The sequence below is a fragment of the Corvus hawaiiensis genome, chromosome 30 (assembly GCF_020740725.1).
Source record: "Corvus hawaiiensis isolate bCorHaw1 chromosome 30, bCorHaw1.pri.cur, whole genome shotgun sequence".
Classification (NCBI taxonomy): domain Eukaryota; kingdom Metazoa; phylum Chordata; class Aves; order Passeriformes; family Corvidae; genus Corvus; species Corvus hawaiiensis.
In genome coordinates this window covers 19063891-19084646 of record NC_063242.1, presented here as the reverse complement: position 1 = coordinate 19084646, position 20756 = coordinate 19063891, and the positions used below count along the sequence as shown (strand labels likewise).

General features: G+C 45.9%; 1 protein-coding gene across 2 annotated transcripts in view; it reads right to left on the bottom strand.

The window, feature by feature from the left end:
- The window catches only part of CABLES1 (Cdk5 and Abl enzyme substrate 1), a 71201-nt gene extending 50994 nt beyond the window's left edge, over nt 1-20207 (bottom strand). Inside the window, exon 1 of one of the 2 annotated variants that reach the window (XM_048289381.1) lies at nt 19322-20207. In XM_048289381.1, coding sequence (XP_048145338.1) covers nt 19322-19848 — 527 coding nt within the window. In that variant the 5' untranslated portion in view covers nt 19849-20207. Of the gene's footprint in view, nt 1-18829; nt 18849-19321 lie in introns of those variants that run through there. The other variant, XM_048289382.1, reaches the window with a different exon arrangement.
- Nucleotides 20208-20756: the final 549 nt, after the last annotated feature.

Here is a 20756-nt window from a genome sequence, read left to right as displayed (position 1 = left end):
TGTGACTAATATGGATCACATCCAGTCTTTGGAACTTAACAATTTTTCTCTACTGATAGGAACATTCTTTTTTTTCCCAAGCATTTAAAAATTGCCTGACAGGATGTAGGGGACCTGCAGATGCCCTGAGGCTGATGGAATCATGCTGCTGCAGCAAAGTGCAAAGGAGGAGGAGACCAACTCCTGATGATATCAGAAAGCAAATGCTGTTTCAAAGAGAAAGTATTTGACTGCTGATAAATATGTGATAAAGTTATGGGGTTTTTTTTTTAAGTGTGGGAGAAATTAATAAATCTAACTCATGAAAACTGCTGTTGCAGGCTGATATTGGTACATGCAGAACAGCTGCATGACCACAGAAACTCCTAAGTTCACTATGTTAATACATTGAGCCATTATGGATTGTATTTTAAGCAACTAATTCCCAGATGATTCTGATGTTTCATTTAATTGTATTAAGACAGGGTGACTGTGAGAAATGAGTAGCACGGTGGTTACATCAATTGCTCTCTTTAAATTCAAGAATCGTGCATATGCAGATTGCTTAATTTCTCCCATACATCTGCATTTGCATATCTTTCTTCTCTGAAGAGCTTTCAAAAGCTCAAGTTTTAATCAGAGGACTATTTTTGATCCTAATTTTCCAAGCTGCAGTAAAGCTGCTTCATGACCTAATCTGATGGCAAATGTACCATCATTATACAGAGGTTTCTCGCAAGTTGTACAATAACTAGCCATAATGTTTCTTATTTTTAATCACTGATACAGCAGGTGCCTTGTGTCTAATTATCCATCTGCAGACATTGCTTTAACTCAGACCAGCAGATGACTTGTTGGAGCAAGCGCTGGCTGGTGTGAATAAAATACACTGCAGGACAGTGTCTGCACATCAGCCCCCTCAGACACAGCCCAGCACACCAAAACTGTGAGCCAAGGCAGCCCTGCCTCCCTGTACACCCAGGCTCAGACTCTCTGCTTTTATTTTTGACACTATTCTCAGAAAAATTTTAAAATCTCCTATTTCATGGGGGATGGAGCATTTTGATTTGTCTGAAGCCAGTATTTCTCTTTGAATTTTCTTTTTTCTTCTTATATACACACAAGCACACATACTCATCTGTATACATGATATAAAAGATACATACTCAGGAAAACAAAGGAATGTTTCCCACTGTTTGAACATGCCCCCTTTCTGAAGAATTTTGCTTTCTGAAGAAAAGTTCACAGAGTTTTCTGTGGTTTGGCTTAACAGCTTTAAATGTTGTGCTTCCAGACAGACAGAAAATCTGGCTTACCCACAGCTTCCCCACTCTGTTCCACATATAACAGGTCACTGTTGTGGCCACAAGAAAGACGGCAACCACTGCTAAAACTTTAATCTCCCCCAAAAGTCGTAATCTTTATATAGCAAATATAATGAGCTTTCTCAGTGACATACTTCAACAATGTTTAACAGGATTGCATAAGCAAAGTTATATTTAAAACCACTGCAAATGCAACCCAATTCTCCACAGTCTGCTCTGGTGATAATTAATGACAGATTTCATTAATATTCACTTATCCCATCTTTTTTCTTGTAGCATTGTGCCCCACTCACACAAGGACAGCAGAGAAGAGTTGTCTTCTATTAAAGAAGCTCTGTTAGGCATCACAGATAACATATGAAGTGCGGCCATGCTGTTCTCTATCCTCTATTACCTTTCAATTTTATTCTCTAGAAATTGTTTCAGCAGTTGATTCCAGGCTGTAACCAGAGGAGGAGCAGGAGGTATTCTGCCACTGCTATCAGGCAAGCCAGTGGAGGACAGAAAAGGGGACAAAAAAGAAAAATTCAAAGTATTTTGCAAAGTAGTCCAAACGGTTGGAGGTGGCAAGGTTTCTCTCCTCTTGCCTGTCTGGTCACAGTGTGATGCCATAACAAAGCATCACTAAACACACATATTTATCCAGAAAGATAAACAAAATGATATTTGAACGGAAAGACAGCAGGTTTAGGTTAGATACTATGAAGACATTCTTCCTTCTGAGGGTGGTGAGGCACTGGAACAGGTTGACCAGAGAAGTTGTGGATGCCCCATATCTGGGAGTGCTCAAGGCCAGGCTGAATGGGACTTTAAGCAACCTGGGCTAATGGAAGGTGTCCCTGACCATGGAAGGGGAGTTGAAACTGGATAATCTTGAAGGTCCCTTCCAACCCAAGCCATTCTATGATTCTAGGATCCCATACTACTGTCTATCTCCTGAACTGTCCTACCTCTCCACAAGGAGTCGCTCTGAATTTAGTTCTCCCAGTTATTTGCCACAAGCATTTGGAACAAGAGAGTGATGAAACCAATGGCTAATGGAAACTAATGGTCATTTGAACAATCTGCCTAGTTTCATATGCATCCAAACAAGTGTGCACACCCTTGGTTTTCCACAGATCTGCATGCCAAAGGAGGCACACACTCTCTGAACACCAAATCATCTATCCCATTCTTAAACAAGAATAGTCAAGAGACACTTTTTTATGTCAATGAAATTGCAGTTTCTGAGGGCAACACAAGGATCACATCACAACAGCCTGCCTCTCTAGGGCAGGTTTCAGGAACGTTGCCCCCAGCTCTGCACTTAATGCAAATGTAGGAAAAATCACATGAAGCCATATTCCCCAACCACTCTCACAATCCACATCTCACCACAAACAAGTCTTGAGCCCAAATCTCTGCAGGATTTTGAGATCCTCCCAGCGATGGGGGAGGACAGGGAAGTGAAGAGGAAAGTAGGAGGAAGAAGGAAACAGCTGCTTCCCCTTCCCAATCTGGTATTTCTTCTGAAAGCTTTGATCTCCCCTTTATACATAGAGTATAACAGGAGCTACTTTCTTTCCCTTTGTCCTGGAAAAAGATAGACAAAAAAGCCTTACCCTCCTTTACTCCTGCAAATCTTCTACCCTGTCCCTGCCAGTTTTGCTGGGGAGCTGAAGCAGCATCTTTTGCTGGGCTGCAGAATCCTGTGCAAAGACAACTGTCACTCCCAGCATTTTTTTTTAATTCTCATTTGAAGCCCAGTGAACTACTCCAGAGCACAACAAAATGTCCAATAAGCTTTTCACAGAAACAAGACTTAAATTTCAGAAATATTTATCTTGATCTCAAAGATGCACACTCTAACTTCTGACTCCATGGGCAAATGATTTAACAGACCATACACACATTAAAAAAAATCAGAAACTGAAAGGAAATTCAGTAATACCAACCTCCCAAGCTATAGACTGGGAAGCTGGCCATGGAATTGCCTAATTTCATGAATATTTGGGAGGAGGTACGACTTTTATTTCAATTCACAGACCACAGCAACAACTGGAGAGAAATTCTTTAAAAAAAGGCTCTTAAGTACAAGGGACAGCTGTGTGTCCCATCCCAACATGACACACTGGGACAGTTCTGCAGTGCCACTGCTCAGTTTTCAAGGTGCTTTTACCATTGTCAGTAAATGTGCTATTTCAAAGACTGTTAGGTAACCACAACCCAAGCGAGCAGCTGCAGTGAACTACTCACAGGCACCGCTGCCAGTATGACCATGAAACAGGTAATTCTGAAAAAGCTCCAAACTCTATTTGAACATCTTAATCCAGAAGGAGATGAGACCCCATCTCATGACAGGTTAACAACCGGTTGGGGATTTAGCATGCCCCAGAGCAGCTGGCTGGTTTCGTTGAGACAGGCAATGGTGCCCCCAGGTCACATCCACAGAATAAAGCATTACTGAAACAGAAGGCAATTGCCTTGCTGAAAAGGAAAAGTAGTAACAAAAAGAAATAAAATCAGAAGCCCCTCCTGACTGACTTCAGTATCACAAGTTTCTGGGAGAAGAGAACAAAAGGTGTCCACACACTCAGACCCTAACCTCAAATACCAAGGGATGGGTGGAGGATGCGAGAACAAAGTCGAGCAGCCAGAAGGATGCACTGTTCCCCTTGCATTTCTCTACACTTCCTCCTATAAACTCAGGAACTACACTGCTGATCATCTGGGTCTGTTGGCTTGTTTTCCAGTTTCACATCTACCTTACCCTGGCTCCTGCTATGGGAGATGCCGGTGCAGAGGCAACTCCCAGACAGCCCTCCCTACTCCTGGGGCACACTTTGGTACCTGAGCTGTCCCAGCAGCTGCATCTTCCCGTGACAGCAGGACCAAGGCAGACACTAAAAGCAACACTTTGATGGCCACAGTTGTTACCACCTCCATGGTGATATCCAGCATTTTCCAGAGAGCCTGATCTCCATGGAAAGGTATGGAGAAGAACTCTGCGTTTGTGTGTTCGTATGCTTCATTCAGTATTCATTGCGGATTCTCTGAAAGTGGAAGGCATGAGAGACCGGTGACTGTTTGAACAACAAAAACAAAGCTAAAACATATTAAACATTCATGAATTTCTATGAATCCATAATGAATCTTATTTTCTGCCTTCTGTTATGTAGCTCTTTAGGGCTTTATCTTTTTAAATCTGGTTTTTTTTGGATCTTGAAAGTCAGAAACTTTGTCAAAAAGGCAGAATGCAAGGGGGATTATTAGACTGAGCATCTCCACCTCTTCCCAACAGCCCATGAACTTTAAAAAGCCTCTACCATAGATTGCAAGACTTTGGAGCTGGAAATACTGGAATAACTTCCTCTGCCGAAAAGATGGAGAGGAGATATGGAACCCTTTATCAGGTCATGTGACTCAGAAATGTTGCTAATGCTTCCAGTTGTAATGAAAAAAACATTAAAATCTTAAAAACAGCTACTAAGAATCTTAAAAACTGCTAAGTCATGGCTCACAGTATTTGTCATTTGCTCTTCCATTTCCCCAAGCCAGGAGTGTGATATGCTTGCATATGCTACCTTCCAAACATGATTGCTGACTTCTGTTGAAGTCACGGGCATATGCAGAAAGAAAAGTAAGTTTGAGTCCCTGAAAATGCATAAAATCGATCTGGCTCTCCTACTCCATTCAATCAATAAAGCTGTGTACTTCTGACAGCTGAAAACCCTAAATGTGAGGTAATACAAGAGCAGAGGCAGCCTTCTTCCCTGGCTTAAACCAGCAGCTACTTGAGTAAGGTGATACTTTGGGTTGTGAAATAAAATCTTGGAATTGTGAACATACTTGCTTCAGTGAGCCTCTGCTTTGGGGCCAGTAATCCCTTTAATTGCCCCAAATCACCTAGAGGCACCTCCAGGCAGAAAAATCTTTGTTCTGTAAGCAGCATTTCGCAGACAACAAAACCCTTAAATGTAAAACCAGCTGGGGAAAAGTTTGACAGCAGCTCATCATGTCTTCTTAGAAGATTAAGTATATTAAAAAGAACATAAAGCACAAATTTGGTGCCTTGAAAAAAAATCTCATTTTGACCCCACTTTGGATAAAAATGATTTTTTGTCACAGACTTCACTGATTTAGTGTCCAGTATTCTCACAGGCTACATTCAGCTTTCAGTATTACAAGAACTAATTAACACATTCATTTACAAGAACATCTCAAACTTTCCCTCTAAGATTTTAAAATATACCAGCCCAGTAGTGCAAAGGAGTCACTTATACCAATAAATGGATCCAATCCTGTAAAAACTCACGCACTTCAGTACTCTTAACAAAGGTGCTAACTGCATGACTAATGATGCACTTCTGCAGAAACCTCAGCTAATGGGGCCCATGCTCAAATGAAACTACAAAACTACTCATTTTGACTATTTTAGGCAATGTCTTTATGAGCCAAAGGCAACAAGTTACCTGGAAAAGTAAGACTGAACATATCTGCAAGTGTTTGCAGGATCAGGCTTTATTTTCATACAGCCTTTTATCAATGACAAAAGCTAATTTAAAAAATACTTCTTTCCAACTAATTGCCTCTTTCAAGAGATGGCACTAAATATAATGCAAGGAAGATTTACTTTATAGCATCCTTGAAGGTGTGTTAAAACACACAAGAATCTCTTCTTTAAAAAGGATTAAGACATATTTAGATGGCACAGACATGAAATGCAGACCAAACAACTCCAGCACAGATACTAATCACATGAAATGGATAACCTTGTAATATCACACATCTTAGATCATCTGACTTGTGTGTCTGTCTGCATATTCAGCATCACAGCCCCAAGATGAAAAAACACAGACAGAGAAGAAAGAGATTCTTGTTTCCTGGTAAAGCTTCTTGCATTAAAGAACTGAAAGCAGGGCAAAAGGCCCATTCAAAAATGTGCCACAAAACACTTCACCATAGACCTAGGAGCTTTGTTGTGAGAGGAGAAAGGGAAAAAAAAAAAGGATTTTGAACAACAATATTGACTAATGGGATTACGTGTATACAACAGTTTCCCATTCACAACACCCTCCCGGGGAGCTGAACACAAGCTCAATTTTACCTGCGCCAGTAACAGTCACATCATTTTATGACAGTTATTAAGCCAACAGGGTACAGACCACAAAGCTGCTACCAAAAATACTTAAACTTCCAAGGAGGCTATCAGACAGGCTATTAAAGCAACAATATTCCTCCCCCCAACAGTATGTTTTATCATCTATAAATGTACATCTGTAAATCTCTCTCTCTTTGCTTTAAGTAGGAGCTCATGAAACATACACTTTTGTAGCATATTTTTGGTAACTTAAAGCTTTCAGATTATCTATAATGTAATATCTGGCTAAGTAATACACAGAAAAGAGTATCCTGATGCCAATACAACAACACATGAAGACAAACTGTTTAACATCCTTTTGAACTCGCTTGCATACAAAATCTTCTCTGTATTCATATTAGACAGAAGGGGTATAGAGAAAGAGGCCCTAGGACTGAGTATTCCTTCCCTTCTTTTTAATATATGAACTAATTTTTCACCAAACCACAACATGCATACATGTTTTGAAGGTTTTTAAGAAAAAGAAAGAAAAAAAAATGGAAAACAAATTTGGGAGCAGAACTGCAGCAGTTCTGGACAGGAAAAACTGTTTTAGCAACCAGAAAAACTTATTCCTGCACCTCATAAAGAATAAATACAGCCATGAATACAGAATAAACATCCTTGATTGTACTAATAAGAACAAATATAATGTAGACACACAGCTATTGTTTGAAGAAAAGCACATCCAAAGCCTTCACAGTGACAGCTCCAGCCCCCTGCCACGCTCCAACAGGCGCTGTGCAGCCTTGCAGACTGCCAGGACAATGTCAGCAAGGAAAGGGATGGTCAAGTAGTGTGATGGTCACCACCATCTGCCTGTGGTGAAGATTTCCCGGGCAAGAAGGTGTCAGGAGGCTGCAGCAGTGGGGAAGGGAGCAGACATGGGGTTTGCAGACAATGCTGAGGTCCCCTCACAGGCAATGTTGTGGGGCAGTGAGTAGCACTACCAGCAGTGGTAGTTGGAATACTCGATCCTGACACCAGGAAACCATTTCCACAAACTCATCTAGTAAAATGAGGGATGCAAGTGCTAACAGACCAGCATTCATCTACCTGTGACAGACCAACAATGAGAACTGTGAAGATTTCCTCTCCTGGCAGGATCTGCTAACCGCTGTTTGGGAAACAGGAGATTCATATGCTTTTATTTTTCGTTTTGAAGCAGCAGAACCTTAAGAATCTGTCCAGATATGGAACCAAAACAGCACTTCTGTTGCTGTCTCTTCAGCTGCCTGAGAACCCGCAGCATCTTCTCTCCACCCCACAAGTCTCTGCAAAGGAAGAAGGTTGAACAAAGTGCCACTATATGAAGGCCATGGCCCCCACAGCAGCAGGAAAAAAACCGAATTATGCAAAACTTGCACTGTTTTCTTCTGTCCCCTTTGCCTCCTCAGACCTGAACAGTAACAAGCTTGTCTAACATGGAGGAAAGAGTGGAATGGCTTCGTGCTTGGACAGGTCAGAACAGATAAATGCAGAAATGTGCTTGCCAAACACCATCTGCATCTGGCTGGGATAAGGGGGAAACACAAAGGTGCTTCTCACAAGGGTGAGAAGCTGCAGACAGCAGTACCAATGGAAGACCACAACCCTCTCCCTCTGTGCAAAACCTTGGTGTGGTTCCCCCTGCCAAATCTCTGGAGGGATCCAACATGAAGGGTCATTTGGTAGCTACTTACATAGAAGTCACAGCCAAAATTTTGCCTTATTGCTTCCACTGAAAATGAAATCAGCTATACTTTGTATAAAAGTGGGGCTTTTTACTTTCTTTTGATTAAACAAATGAGCCCTCCTCACCAGACCACACAAAACAGAAACCACTACTTCCTCAGACACTGCATGTTCACATCTAAAAACAGCCCCGGACAAGGGTAAAACCATACTGGGTATGACATCAGACCTCTATATTGATCAAGCTCACAAACTGCCATCAACATGTGACACACAATTTTGAAATTTTGGTTTTCCTGTTTCACCTTCTCCACTAAACAGACAGGAAAGATGTCTGTTAATGTGAACAACTGAATTAAAAAAAATATAATATCCATTTTTGCAGAATCTACCACATTACAAAATGAAAATCTAGACAGCCCACAACTGACCAGTAAGAAGAAAACAGATCCCTCCCCAGTTCACCAGGGATGTGAAGTCTTCACTACCATAACCCCTCATCTTGGGAAACTGGATGTGAGGGTCAAGAGCCTCTCAAAAGATAGTTTCTTCTAACATATGAAAATGACACAAAAAACCCTCCAAACAAACAAACAAACAACCAGACAAGACCATGTTGAAATATTCCTGGGTCATACAAAACAAAGAACTGCAACAACTGCAAGGTAAGTGCCAGTCACACGAAAGACCGCGCCACCCTCAACTGCTGCTATCACATTCATTTATCTAGTAAGATATTCAAGATATGCAATCACTCGACAGGTTGGAAATATTACCTCTGCACTTAAAATAGAAAAGACAGGCCTAATCCTGTTCTCATTTGTACCTGAGCAACCCTGCAATTAATTCAAAGGTTGTTCGTTTTCAGACGCCTTGATCTTTGCAACCAGGCAGTGGCTTACAAGGGCTTTTTCATGCCAGCCTCTTTGCTCTCAGCCCATCCTCCCCAACGGAGAGAATTCCAATTACAACCTACACCCTTCTGCAGTGCCCTACTGCACTCAAGAGGTCACGGGCTTGGGGCTTAGCTCCTAAGGAATATGGAGGAGTAATGGCATTTTGTACAGCACTGAGCACAGCATTGGTACCACACTGTAAAAAAAATCCTTGCTCCTGCTGCAACACTACATCTTCCAGGAGAAGGAAGCCTGTGAGCTCACAAACACACTGAGAAAATACACATTTCCATTCACATCATCCATTCAACCTTCCCACAAGAGCGTGAGGACAGCAACAGAAAATACTCAAAATACCCTCAAAGTGCCCATTTAAGGTGCTGGCATATTCATACAATTTGCGTTTTTTATTTTCAAATGCGTCTGCTTGAAGTTTCTCCCTGTTACACCCTAGCACTATCTTTGACTTGAACAGCCTTACATCAATAAGGAAACTAATGAACAAACAAGAAACGAATATTTATAATAATCTCTTTAAAACAAACAGAAGCAAAAAGCCTCGGACAATGAAGTCTGTCCTTAAAACAAATGTGTGCAGACACTTGCTACTTGTGAGGCTGCTCTCGAGTTCTGCAGTACCTGGAGTGCCTTTTAAAATAGAAGAATATTTTACCCTGAGTCGAGTCATGCACATGGAAAAATACGGATTTTCCAAATAAATCTCAAAGGTCACAGTGGAGGTACTTGACAGTGACACTTTGTGTTCTGCTGTAAATAATTCTGCCTTTTTAAGCAACCACCTCTGAGCTGCCACTTCTTCTGGATTAGCTTATGCTAAAAGATGGGATTCTACAAAGTAGTGAACACCACCAATTAAAAATCAAACCCAGTTTTGCTTTAGGAAAACAGCCTCATAAAATTAAGGAGGTTCCTAAAATACACAATGTGCTGAAGACAGAAGGTTACGTGAACTCAGTTTTTAAAATACAAAGACAACCCTTTGTGCTTTAAAGGTCTCACTTCCAAAGCTATTAATAACAGACAGAGAGCTTTCCACACCTTTTTACATAACCTGATGCAGCACCTGCACGACTCACCTACCGAGGCGATTAAACTGTACTTTGCACTGTAGCATCTGAAAGCTATTTTGATTCTCTTCCTATTACCCAAGAAACATCTACATGTGTTGCAGTCAGAAACAGTATCATTCACTTAACTAAATTCAGGGAACTACCGGGTGTGCTTGTAACTGCCAAACCTCCTCAACTGTGCCCACGTCCCAGGTATCAAGATGGATGTCTTCATTTTAATGTAGCTCTCACCTAACCAGGACTTCACTCCCTGTTGTGCACATCCACCACACCCCATGGACACGTGGGCAATACTTCTGTCACTCTGCATTTGTCTGGGTGTAGCTGATTGCAACCTTGACTGAAAAAGGAGGAAATTCATCTCCTTTTCTGTTGGATCTGTAGGTACTAACACAGGCGCAGAAAGCAACAGGAGAATAAAAGTTTGTCTGTGACTGACAAAACACAAAGAATAAAGCTGGCAAGTTAAAAAACCAGAAAGATATTTTCAAGACACATTTCAGACCACAGCTGACATCTAGCTTCTGCTTTATGCTACACCCTTCACACAGGCTGAGTCCAGTGGGGTTGGAAGTGCAGCACGTCACTGTGAACAGGGAGCAAAGAGAGCTTTGTGAACTGTGGCTAAGGGCTGCATTTGTGCATACACAAATGTACGTACGTGATTGAAGCAGGCCTGAAGGCAAAGGGCCTTACATGACATTCACCTCCTAGCTCCCCCTTTCTTCATCCCTCCGTGTGCTGGGGGTACTGGATGAAACCAGACAACCCCTCCAGCTGTGGTCCTCCCTGAGTGCCAAAGGCATCCTGTCTCCTTGGGGCAGTGAGGCTCTGCTCTCCCATTCTCCAGCACCATGCACCCAGGAAATTTAGCAGATACTCAGCAGACCGCTTTCTGAAGCAGGCTGGCGAAGCTGTGCTGCTTGCACCCTTCAAAGGGCACACCACCAGGCTGCGGATGGAATCCACTTCTCTGCTAGGAGCTGCAGTGGGCAACAGACTGCTCCAGTGCTGTGAGTTACCTCTGTAAAAAGCAATGGTAATAATACCTGATCTTTCAGTCGTGATGAAACTAAATCCATGCCACCGTGCCAGCATGTACACCTCCTGCCAAAAAGGCAGAGAGCTCAGCTTGGGGTCTCTCGCCTTCTCCTCTCCCCTTTCTTGTATATCAACCTCTGTGTCATCCAACCTTGTTGGAGGGCTGGGACATCCCCCTGCACTTTCACCCATGGCAGACCCCCCTGAAACAATGATGCTGGAAATGCTAGAGCCTCCCACATTTGTCCATTCACTTTCCTTACTGGGAGCTACTAACCCTGTTAGCCACCTTCAGTGGCTCTTTCTTCATCCTGAAATGGGAAAGGAAACGATGCCCCACAGAGGGGAGAGGATAGAGAGAAACCTGTCACCAGCCTTCCCACACTGCAGAAGACGCAAGCAGCCAGGACAGCAACAGTACTTGTGGTCGATACCTACTGAGGCTGCACTGACACCATCACCACATCCCAGTATCACTCCTCTATCCCTTGTGTACACAAAAAAATCTGCAGGTATGACCTGCACAGTCATGGGTGAAGCCACACACAGCAGGCAGCACACGGACAGCTGAAAAAACAGCTTAGTGCAAGCAGGCTGCAAACCCAGTGGCACTGAGGAATTTCTGGTGCTCAGCATCCTACCCAAAGACCAGAGAAAGGGAAAAGCAAGCTCAAGAGCTTCATCCCTGTTTGTTTCATACAGCTCAGTTCCAGCTACATGGCGCAGAAAGAAGTCATCATAATGTCACCTTACAGATTTTTCCTGTTACACAATAAACGGCTATTTTTTTTTCTTTGCAGGGAAATGTATGCTTCTTTTGAATGCCTTTACCTATAAAATGATGTGTCTATGTCTGATTTGCCTAGACAGCATGCAGATTTGAAAACCTAATCATATTTACCTTGGTAATATGTTTATCTCTAGGAGCACCAAAATGCAATCCATTGTTGACTGAAAAATTATGATAAACTTCTCTAGCTTTCTATTTTTTAATCCCACCAATACTATAGAGTCAAAGCCCTGATATTGCAGAGATTTACTTACTAGCAAAACATCATACACTGGTGCTTGATTTAACTGAGCAATTTTATACATAGGTAAACATACAGCCCAGGGTTTTCAGGATCCCTTGTCAGAGAGCACATACCTTCCTCTGTCATCCAACACAATGAGTGGAAAACACATTTCAATTGTGGTGAGTGAATCTTTCCCCAAACCTCAATTTCACAAAATTGCTAGCCTGATCTGTAACAACACAGGGAAAAACACAACTGCTGCTAAAAACATACAACTGTGCTTTATATTCATAGGTGAGGTGAAAGGTTATTTTTTAAAAAAAAATATTTCTTCTAGAAAAGAAGTGAAGCCTCTGCTTCACTTCTCCATTTTCCATAACAGAAAACCTTCCTTAGGCGAACACCCTGAAACATTGCTTCTAAAAGCAGCGCTGGCTTTGAAATACATCATGAGAACAGAAAATACATTTAGCATTGATGACAGGAAAGCAGTTGCTACGAACATAACACAGTAGCCCTTGTAAAGGAACCTCATGGTTCCTTAAATATGTATCCCCCTAAATCTGCATATTGCACACTGAGAAGCAAATCCCGAGAGTCCTAGAAGTCTCTCACTGGCACATCACGTTTTTTCCAACTACTGTTAAATTTTCTTCTCCTAAATGTTCTACCAGGCTCTCTACTCTACCCTTGCAGCAAAAAAAACAAACAAACAAAGAAAACCAAACGAAACTTCTGAAAGCCCTTCTTATGAAAACAAACACCATTCCTTAAATTTCTCAGCATGTTATTTGCAAACGACAGGCCAGCAAGCAGATACTCTCCATATGCCAAATTATGTCATTTCCATTTTCTAGAAAGAATACTTCTCACAGCAAGCTGGCAAGGGTTTTTTCAGTTGGGTTGTGAAAAAGAGCCAGCTCTGTGTCTTGCTGCACCTGCTGCGTTGCTAAGCCTGGTATCTGGTGGCAGCCCCTCAGCCACCCATAGCAATTCTGGGTCCAGAAAAGAGTTTGTCATAAAGGCTGCGTACACCCTCAGAGGTGCTGGCAAACGTTCAGGGGTGAATTCTGTGGATATTTGCATATAGATTTCTGTAGACACCAGCTTGTCCCATTTGCAAACAGAATCTGCTTTCCCACACTTCTCAAGGGACAAGCTGGTGCCTACAGAAGTGTGCCTAAGTCCCAACATATAAAACCAAACTTCTGCGTTTTTAGGTTAAATTATAAAGAGCAGTCTTTTCATTCATGTAGTGGAGAACTTGCATTACATGAGTAATGCAGCTGAAATCAGAGGGAGAAAAAAATTAAATGAATCAAGATTTGGTTCTGCTTCTCATCTTTACCTTCCATTAATACTCACTGCACTACTGAGTCTCCAAACAGCCCACCTGATATTTATTTTTTGAAACAAGGAAATCACGGAATTACTAGAGGATTGGGGTTTTTTTCCTTTCAGAGAGCACACTTGGCAATCTCAGATTTGTGTTTTAGATGTTTTGAACTGTTCCAAGCTAAGCGGTATCTTCCGCCAGAAGAGTTCTCAAAGTCATAATAATTGCAGACTAAACCATACTTCATATCCAAAAGCTATCATCAAACTATGATCTGTCATTATCCTATTTATCTACCATGGAACTACATTTTTGTGATGGTCTGGAGGGCTGGTGACTCACATGGTTGCTACCAATCTTCATCATTTCAAGGTGCTTTTAACAGTATTATGGTGCAGAGGAAAGCTGTATGGCAGGCTTCTAAGGGAAAGATCCAGTCTGGCTGCCTGCACAGGAGCTTTGCTGGTAAAGAAAAGGGTGAAAAGATAAGATCAAGTAGTGGAAATGCATCCACCACATAAGCAAACCTGCTGAAATTTGCTCCTTCTGCTCTCCCGACAGCTAATGAGGGGTCACCGCACACCAGCCACACACTTGTGTGGTACAACCACGGCACTTCCCACGGCAGGGCTGGACCCAGAAGGCTTTAAATTGGCAGCCAGTGAAGGCAGCCAACACAAACACGACTTTTCATGTGTTATCAGTTAGGTTTCCTCACAGGGGCTAATGTGCACCCACCCAGGCAGACCCCTCTCACCTGTCCAGCTCTAAGGCTGCCTTGCTCTGAAACCTGCAGAGTCCTGAGGCTCTGGCAGACACAGCTGCCTCTCAGCATCTGTCCCTCTGTGAAGTTCTCTAATTAATTCCCTAGTATTCATGAACACTATGTTCTGTCCCACTGTTCTACTCCTCAGAACTGAAAGCAAAGGGTTTTTTTCCTTGTCTGATGAATATCAACGTTTTTTTGTCTGACAGAGATGCTTGCTAAATAGTATAAGAGCCTAAAATATGCCAGAACAAATTTCTGTGGGATCTGTTTTTAAAAGCTTGTATAGTAAGGGAACAAGGCTGCTGCATCTATGGTGTCCATCCATCTGTGTGTCATCATACTCCAATGACTTCTCAACCATTGGTCAACTTCAACTAACAGCTGGAAGATGACCCCATGTCCACCAGTTTGAAAGGAACAGAGGGAGGCACTAACCTCTGCACCCTGAACAAGGGAAAAGGCTGGCAGAGACCAATGGTGGTGAAAGTCGGTCCGTGTGATGCGGGGCTGGTCATGCTCAGCACATGCACAGCTCAGAAAACCCAGAAGCTTGACTGCCCCTGCACAGCTCGTGGTGAGTGTGAGGACCCAGCCTCTCAGGGTGCTCGTGCTGAAGGACATGGGCGTGCCCAGTGTTCCTTACAGGACTCATGGAGGAACTTGTACACTGTGTGCTACTATTGAAGCAGCCCTTCCTACCTGAGTCTTAACCCTGTTGTTGAACATCCCCCCTTCAGGGTGGCACAGGATGGCCCTTTAGCCTCCTGGAGTGACAGCGGAGGTCAATAAGCATCCCCTTCTTTAGAGGCAGCAGCTATCAGTGGTATACAAAGTCACACACCTAAGAAAAGACTTAGTTTAGCATGTGCACTTCCCATTGACTTCTCAGACCATTAAATCGCTGTTTTCATGCTATGCTTGTATACATCATTCTGAAATTCAGGCTGCCTGAAGGGCTTTAGGTTCAGTGAATAGCAGTGTCCATCACACACAAAAGGGCTGATGTGCTTCCAGCGGCTCACAACCCAGCTCCTGATGCTGGGATGACCCCACAGAGTGGAGGGTGCCCCCAGCTCTTTGTTCTGCTCCCCTTTCAGGACTCTGCCTGTAAGACACTTGTTTCTGAGAGACTCTTCTTTTGTCTCTCTTGTGTTCAGTTTGGAGGCATCTTCTGTTGTGGGCTGAAACTGCACTGCCTGCCCAAGGCCATGGAGAACTGGATTCTGACCTCACAGCCCTCCAACGCAACCACTAAACAGCAGGATTCAGCCCCTCAACAACATCCTGGAGGCTTCCTCCAGCACTAACAACCCATGGAACTTTGCAAGCCCTACAAAAGTCAGGCAAGTCAACCATTCCAGCATCCCCCTTCATTGCATCTCTCCAGAAGATAAATACTGAGGCCAAATGCAGCTCTTTCCTTTCTAATAGGTAGAAATAAATTGAATTTTCACAAGCTTTACTAACTGTAAATTAATTTTAGAATTACTCAGGAAATTAGATTTATTGTAGGTCAGTAAATTCTGAAGAAAAATCTATTTGGACCATGATAACCTCAGCGTCCTTCTGAGTGGACTTCTCCCCAGTGATTACTCAGCAGATATTCTCTCCTTGCTTCCCAGCACCTGCTGCTCCCAGAAGGAATTCTCCTGCCCATCTGCCTTCAAACCTGACACAGCAACAAAGACAAATGCAACTGTAAGCAATCTTTAAACTCCAAACCAAATCACCAAATTGCTTCCTTAGCAAAGCAAGAAAAAAAAGCCAAAACCAAACCAAACAACACAAAAAACCCCCATGTGTTTGTTTCTAACCACCTGGCCCACTGGAAAAGGAAACTTCACATATGGAAACAGCAATACTTTTCCCAAAGAAAAGTATGGCAACAAGAATTCTAGGCATACACAAAAACAGGTACCTGGACAATCACCTAATATGCCGGATGTGAAATTATTTTAAACCAGTGCTGCCAAAACCTTGTTTCACAGAGCTCCTCGCTAATTTAAGATCATGCTATTAAAATAAATTATAATTTGACATGAAAGAAACCCCAGCCCTAGTTTCTAGTAACCTCATGTCCTCACCCACCTGTTCACCACAAATTGAAACAAACTCCTTCTACACTAGACAGAAGCCTTTGGCACCAACCAGCCAACTTCTGAACAATCCTAATTTCTGCCACTTACATACAATTACATACTAGCCTCCAAGCAGCTAGAAGCTCCACATTCCTTTTTCTGTATTGTTTGTGTCTTGTGAACACACATAGAGCACAAACCCAAACCACATTAATGATAACCTTGTTAAATATAAACTAGTATGCAATTATACAAACTGCTAACACAAACAAAAAAGGCAGGGAACTCTGATTATATGTTCACAATGGCTTCTGAAAACTAAATAAAGATAACAAAATAAGGCAGCCTGTCTTGCCTGATACTGTAACAGAAAAAGGCTTTCACAGAAGATAACTTACATGTCTCAGCACAGAGGACTAGTCTGTCAAACAACTCTTCAAACTCAATTTCAAGTTCACTGAAAGGAGAGCAGAAGGGTGGTAGGAAAGGCAGCCAGTGCGCATGTGAACTACCAAAAAAATCTGATTTTCCTCTCTGCATCATCCTTCAGGTGAGCTAATGCCTATCTCTGGGCAGGTGCTGTGACTTTCACCCTGTCGCCCTGAGAAGGGCTGGCTGTGTGCTGGGGATTTGGCTCCTTCCTGTGCATTAAGAGTGCAGCAGAAGGGCTGCTTGAACCCTCTGTTCTTGGGCTTGTGCCAGCCCAGTGCACGCCTGTGATTTATCTTCTGTGCAGCCAAGAGTGAACCCAGCAATCAGAGCTTCTACCACACCTTTTCATTAAGAAGATGAGGCACTAACGTTCTGTGCAACCTCCATGGTTCCTGCCCGTTCCTGATGTTTAAAAATATACCCCTTTTCCAGAACAGAAACAGCTCTATTGAAGGCAGGCCAAAGTCTGCCCCCGACGGCACACGCGCAGCATCACCACAGCCAGCAAAGGCGGGGACATTACCCAGAGCTCTCCTGCACCCGTGTCAGCCTCAAGCAAGTGCTACAACGGAGAGCCTCATACTCATCAGTGGAGCAATGCAAGGTCTTGACCACAGCTAAATCTAGCTCTCAAGAACACAAAACAGCACGAGAAAACCGGCACTTTCCTTGCAGCCCGCATGGCAAGAAAACATACAGCACAAATGATGGCTGCTATAGGACTGGAGGAGCATCCTGGCAAGGTTTCCTTAAGTGACTTCCCTTGCCATGGACTTGGGCTATGCATTCAGTTTGTTTGCGTGCTAGCAGTGCAGCTGAACTTGCAAGACTGAATTTCTAGGTTGTAAACAAGAACAGCAATTACCTTTCCCTCTTAAACTCTACTCTGTTCTCATGTAATTTAAAAAAAAAAAAAGCATGGGTTGTGGAAGGAAACGTTCAGAAAGTGGCAAACAGGAGCAAAGGAAAAAAATGAGTGGAAGAGGAAGGGCTAAGTGAAGTGATGCCAGTGAGATCTAAGCATCCTTCCCAGAACTGAGCACAGGATCAAAGCATGCAAGAAAGGAAAACCAAGGGTGATCCTTGGGAATCCAAAAAGTAACACTGGAATCTTGCATCAATAATAAACTCACTAAGTAGAAGGTCAAGGAGAATCCAGTCTTTAAATGTTAAGTTCAAGAGTAAAAAAGCAATTCCCGAATCATGGACTGTGGGTCATTTCTCCCCCTCAAGGCTGTGGGCAGAATCACATCACAGACTAAACTGCATGAGTGTGCATGACATAGCTGTGCAGTTGATCCACAGAGCAGTTAGAGGTTGTCACTGCAGAAAATATTTTGAGAGACACATGACTGGGAGAAGAAGGGTGGTAACCCACCAGCAGGCATTTTACTTGGGAAGGTGGGGCTCCCTAGCACAGCACCTGAAAAGGGGCTCAAAAAAGCCACCAATACAACCCAGATGGAAGGGAAAAGAAAACAACCGACAGTGGGGCATGCAGCTAAGATAACTTTCTCCTGGAATACCTCCAATTCCTCCAAGCTGGTTGGTTTTGAATGGGACTTTTCTACAGCGATCTATGCTCAATTACACTTATAAACCCTTGCAATAACATGTGACTCAAAGTCTACCTATTTGTCCAAGGGAGAAACAAGGAGGGAGTGTGGCAAATGGGGAATGTGGGAGTGGCTGCCGATGAGGGCTTGGGGAGCACAGTCATTTCCTTCAGCTTCTTCCCCGCTTCTTCCCCCCCCCTCCGTCTTTGATATCTGAGTATGTTGTTGAGGAAGTGAAGGAAGGTAATTTTGTGTCCACAGGCATTCACACATTTTTACATGAGTGCGCCTTCTTAGCCAGAAATCTCAGCTTGAGAGCTGAAGCAGGTAAGGTTGGTCCTTTGGGAATTAAAAGGCAAAAGAGTACCTGGCGGCAAGAAACGACCCAGAGGAACAAAGTGCTTGTAGATAAGGAGCTTATTTAGGGTGGTAGCAAGACGCTTCTTAAACCATGCGCTCGCACCGTAATCCGCGGATTTCGATGCAAAGATTTCCTTCCCTCTTGTGGTCTACAGACCTGGCTACAGCGCACTTGACTCAGGACTGGATTCCAGCTTGCTGTCTATAGGATAGGCAGCACGGCGGGATGAATCCACCACCAGTCGGAAGAGCAGAGTGACAACCTCTCCGCAGCTGGCTAGGCTGCGGCGGGGCACGGCGGCTGTGCAGCCGCACGCCCGCACTGCTGACCGGGAGAGAAACTTTCAGGCACTCGTGCCCAGGCGGGGACGACCGACCGACCGGCTGCTGCCGCCCGGGAGGCTCGGGCACCTCCGCTGACCTGCCCCTACACGCTCGCACATCCCCGTCGCTGCCGCTGCTTCCCCGGCCCGGCGGCAGCGGAGCGCCCAGCCGGCCCCGCGGAGGGAGGCGCGGCTATCGGGCCTCCCTCCCCACTGCTTCCCGCGGCCGCCCGGCGGCCGTGCCCGCCCCTCCCGAGCCCATCGCCATCCTGTGCATCCCCCATCCCCGCATCCCGCGCATCCCTCATCCCCGCGGCGCGGCTTACCGGGACCGCTGCAGCTCGAAGGCGGCGGCGAGGCCGGGCTGCCCCAGCTCTCCGCTGCCGCCGGCGCTGCCCTGGGGGCTGGTGCGACCGAAGGGCGCCGGCAGCACCCCCGCCGTGAAGGAGTTGAGGCGGCCGCGGCTGCCCGCCGCCGCGGCGCCCAGGAAGGCGGCGGGCGGCACCTGCACCGCGGCGAAGGCGTCCTCCTCCTCCTCCTCGTCTTCCTCCTCCTCCGGGGGCTCGGCGGGCGCCGCCGGGGGGCTGCCGAGCCGCGGCGGCGGCGGCTGCGCCTGGCGGGGCCGGGCGGCGGGGCCGTCGTTGCCCGGCGGCGGGGGCCGCCCGTCGAGGGAGATGCTGGTGAGGAAGGAGAGCGCGGCCTGCCTGCGGCGGGGGTCGCTGCGCGCCGGCGGCGGCGGCGGCGGCGGCCCCGGCGGCGACTGCGGCGCTTTCCTGGGGCAGGGCTCCGCCGGCGGCGGCAGGGGCCCGGCGGCGGGACTGCCGGGGCTGGCGGCGGTGGCGGCCGCCGCCATTGTCGGCCGGCTCCCCCTCCCCTCGCCGCTGGCCGGGCGCTGCCTCTCGCTGCCGGCCCGTCAGGCGGGCGGGCGGCGGGGCATGGGCGCCGCGGTCCCTCCGGGGTGCATGGGGGTGTCGGGGGGTGCGCTCCGCCCGGCCGCGCCGCGCTGCCCCGGGCCCCCGCCGCCCGCCCGCTCCGTATTTATAGGTGCAGCAGCCGCGCCGCCGAGCGCCCTGTGCAATAACACGGCAATCACGTGTGGGAAACGGGGCGCTGGAGGAAAACAAAAGCCCGGCCAGCAGCCCGGAGGAGGAGGAGGGAGAAGGGTGGGTCTCAGCGAGCTCCCTCCTTTCAACCTCTCTCTTTTTTTTTCTTCCCTTTCACCCCCTTCCCTTCCCTTCCCTCCTCCTCCTCCTCCTCCTCCTCCTCCTCTTTTTCCCTTCCTGGATGCGTGGGGGCGGGCGGGAGCCGGGGAAGGTGGAGTCTGTGCCCGTAGTACACGGCACATGGCCCTTGGAGCCAGGCGCAGAGCGCACCGGACCCGGTGTTGTGGCTCGGCGCGGCCCGTCTGCGGCACCGGGAGCAGCACTGGGAGCGGCACCGGGATGCAGCCGTGCCGTGCTAGCGGCCCTGGCGCTGCCCGCTGGTTTTCCCGGGTGGGGGCTGGTACCTGGGGCAGGCGCTGGCGGTGCCCGATGGGCAGGGAGGAGAGTCGGGGACGGGGGGCAGCCCCCGGCGGTGCGCTTGGATGCTGACGGTGCGGCAAGCCTGGGCTGTCCCGGCCGCTGCTGCCCCTGCTGCAGTCTGAGGCGTGCGAGTGCCTCTGTGCGTGCAAGTAACATCTCACGGGTTCCCTAAACCATTAAAGCAACCTCCTTCCCTCAAGCCTTTCCCTAAACTCCCTCCCCAACGCTTCCCTCTCCC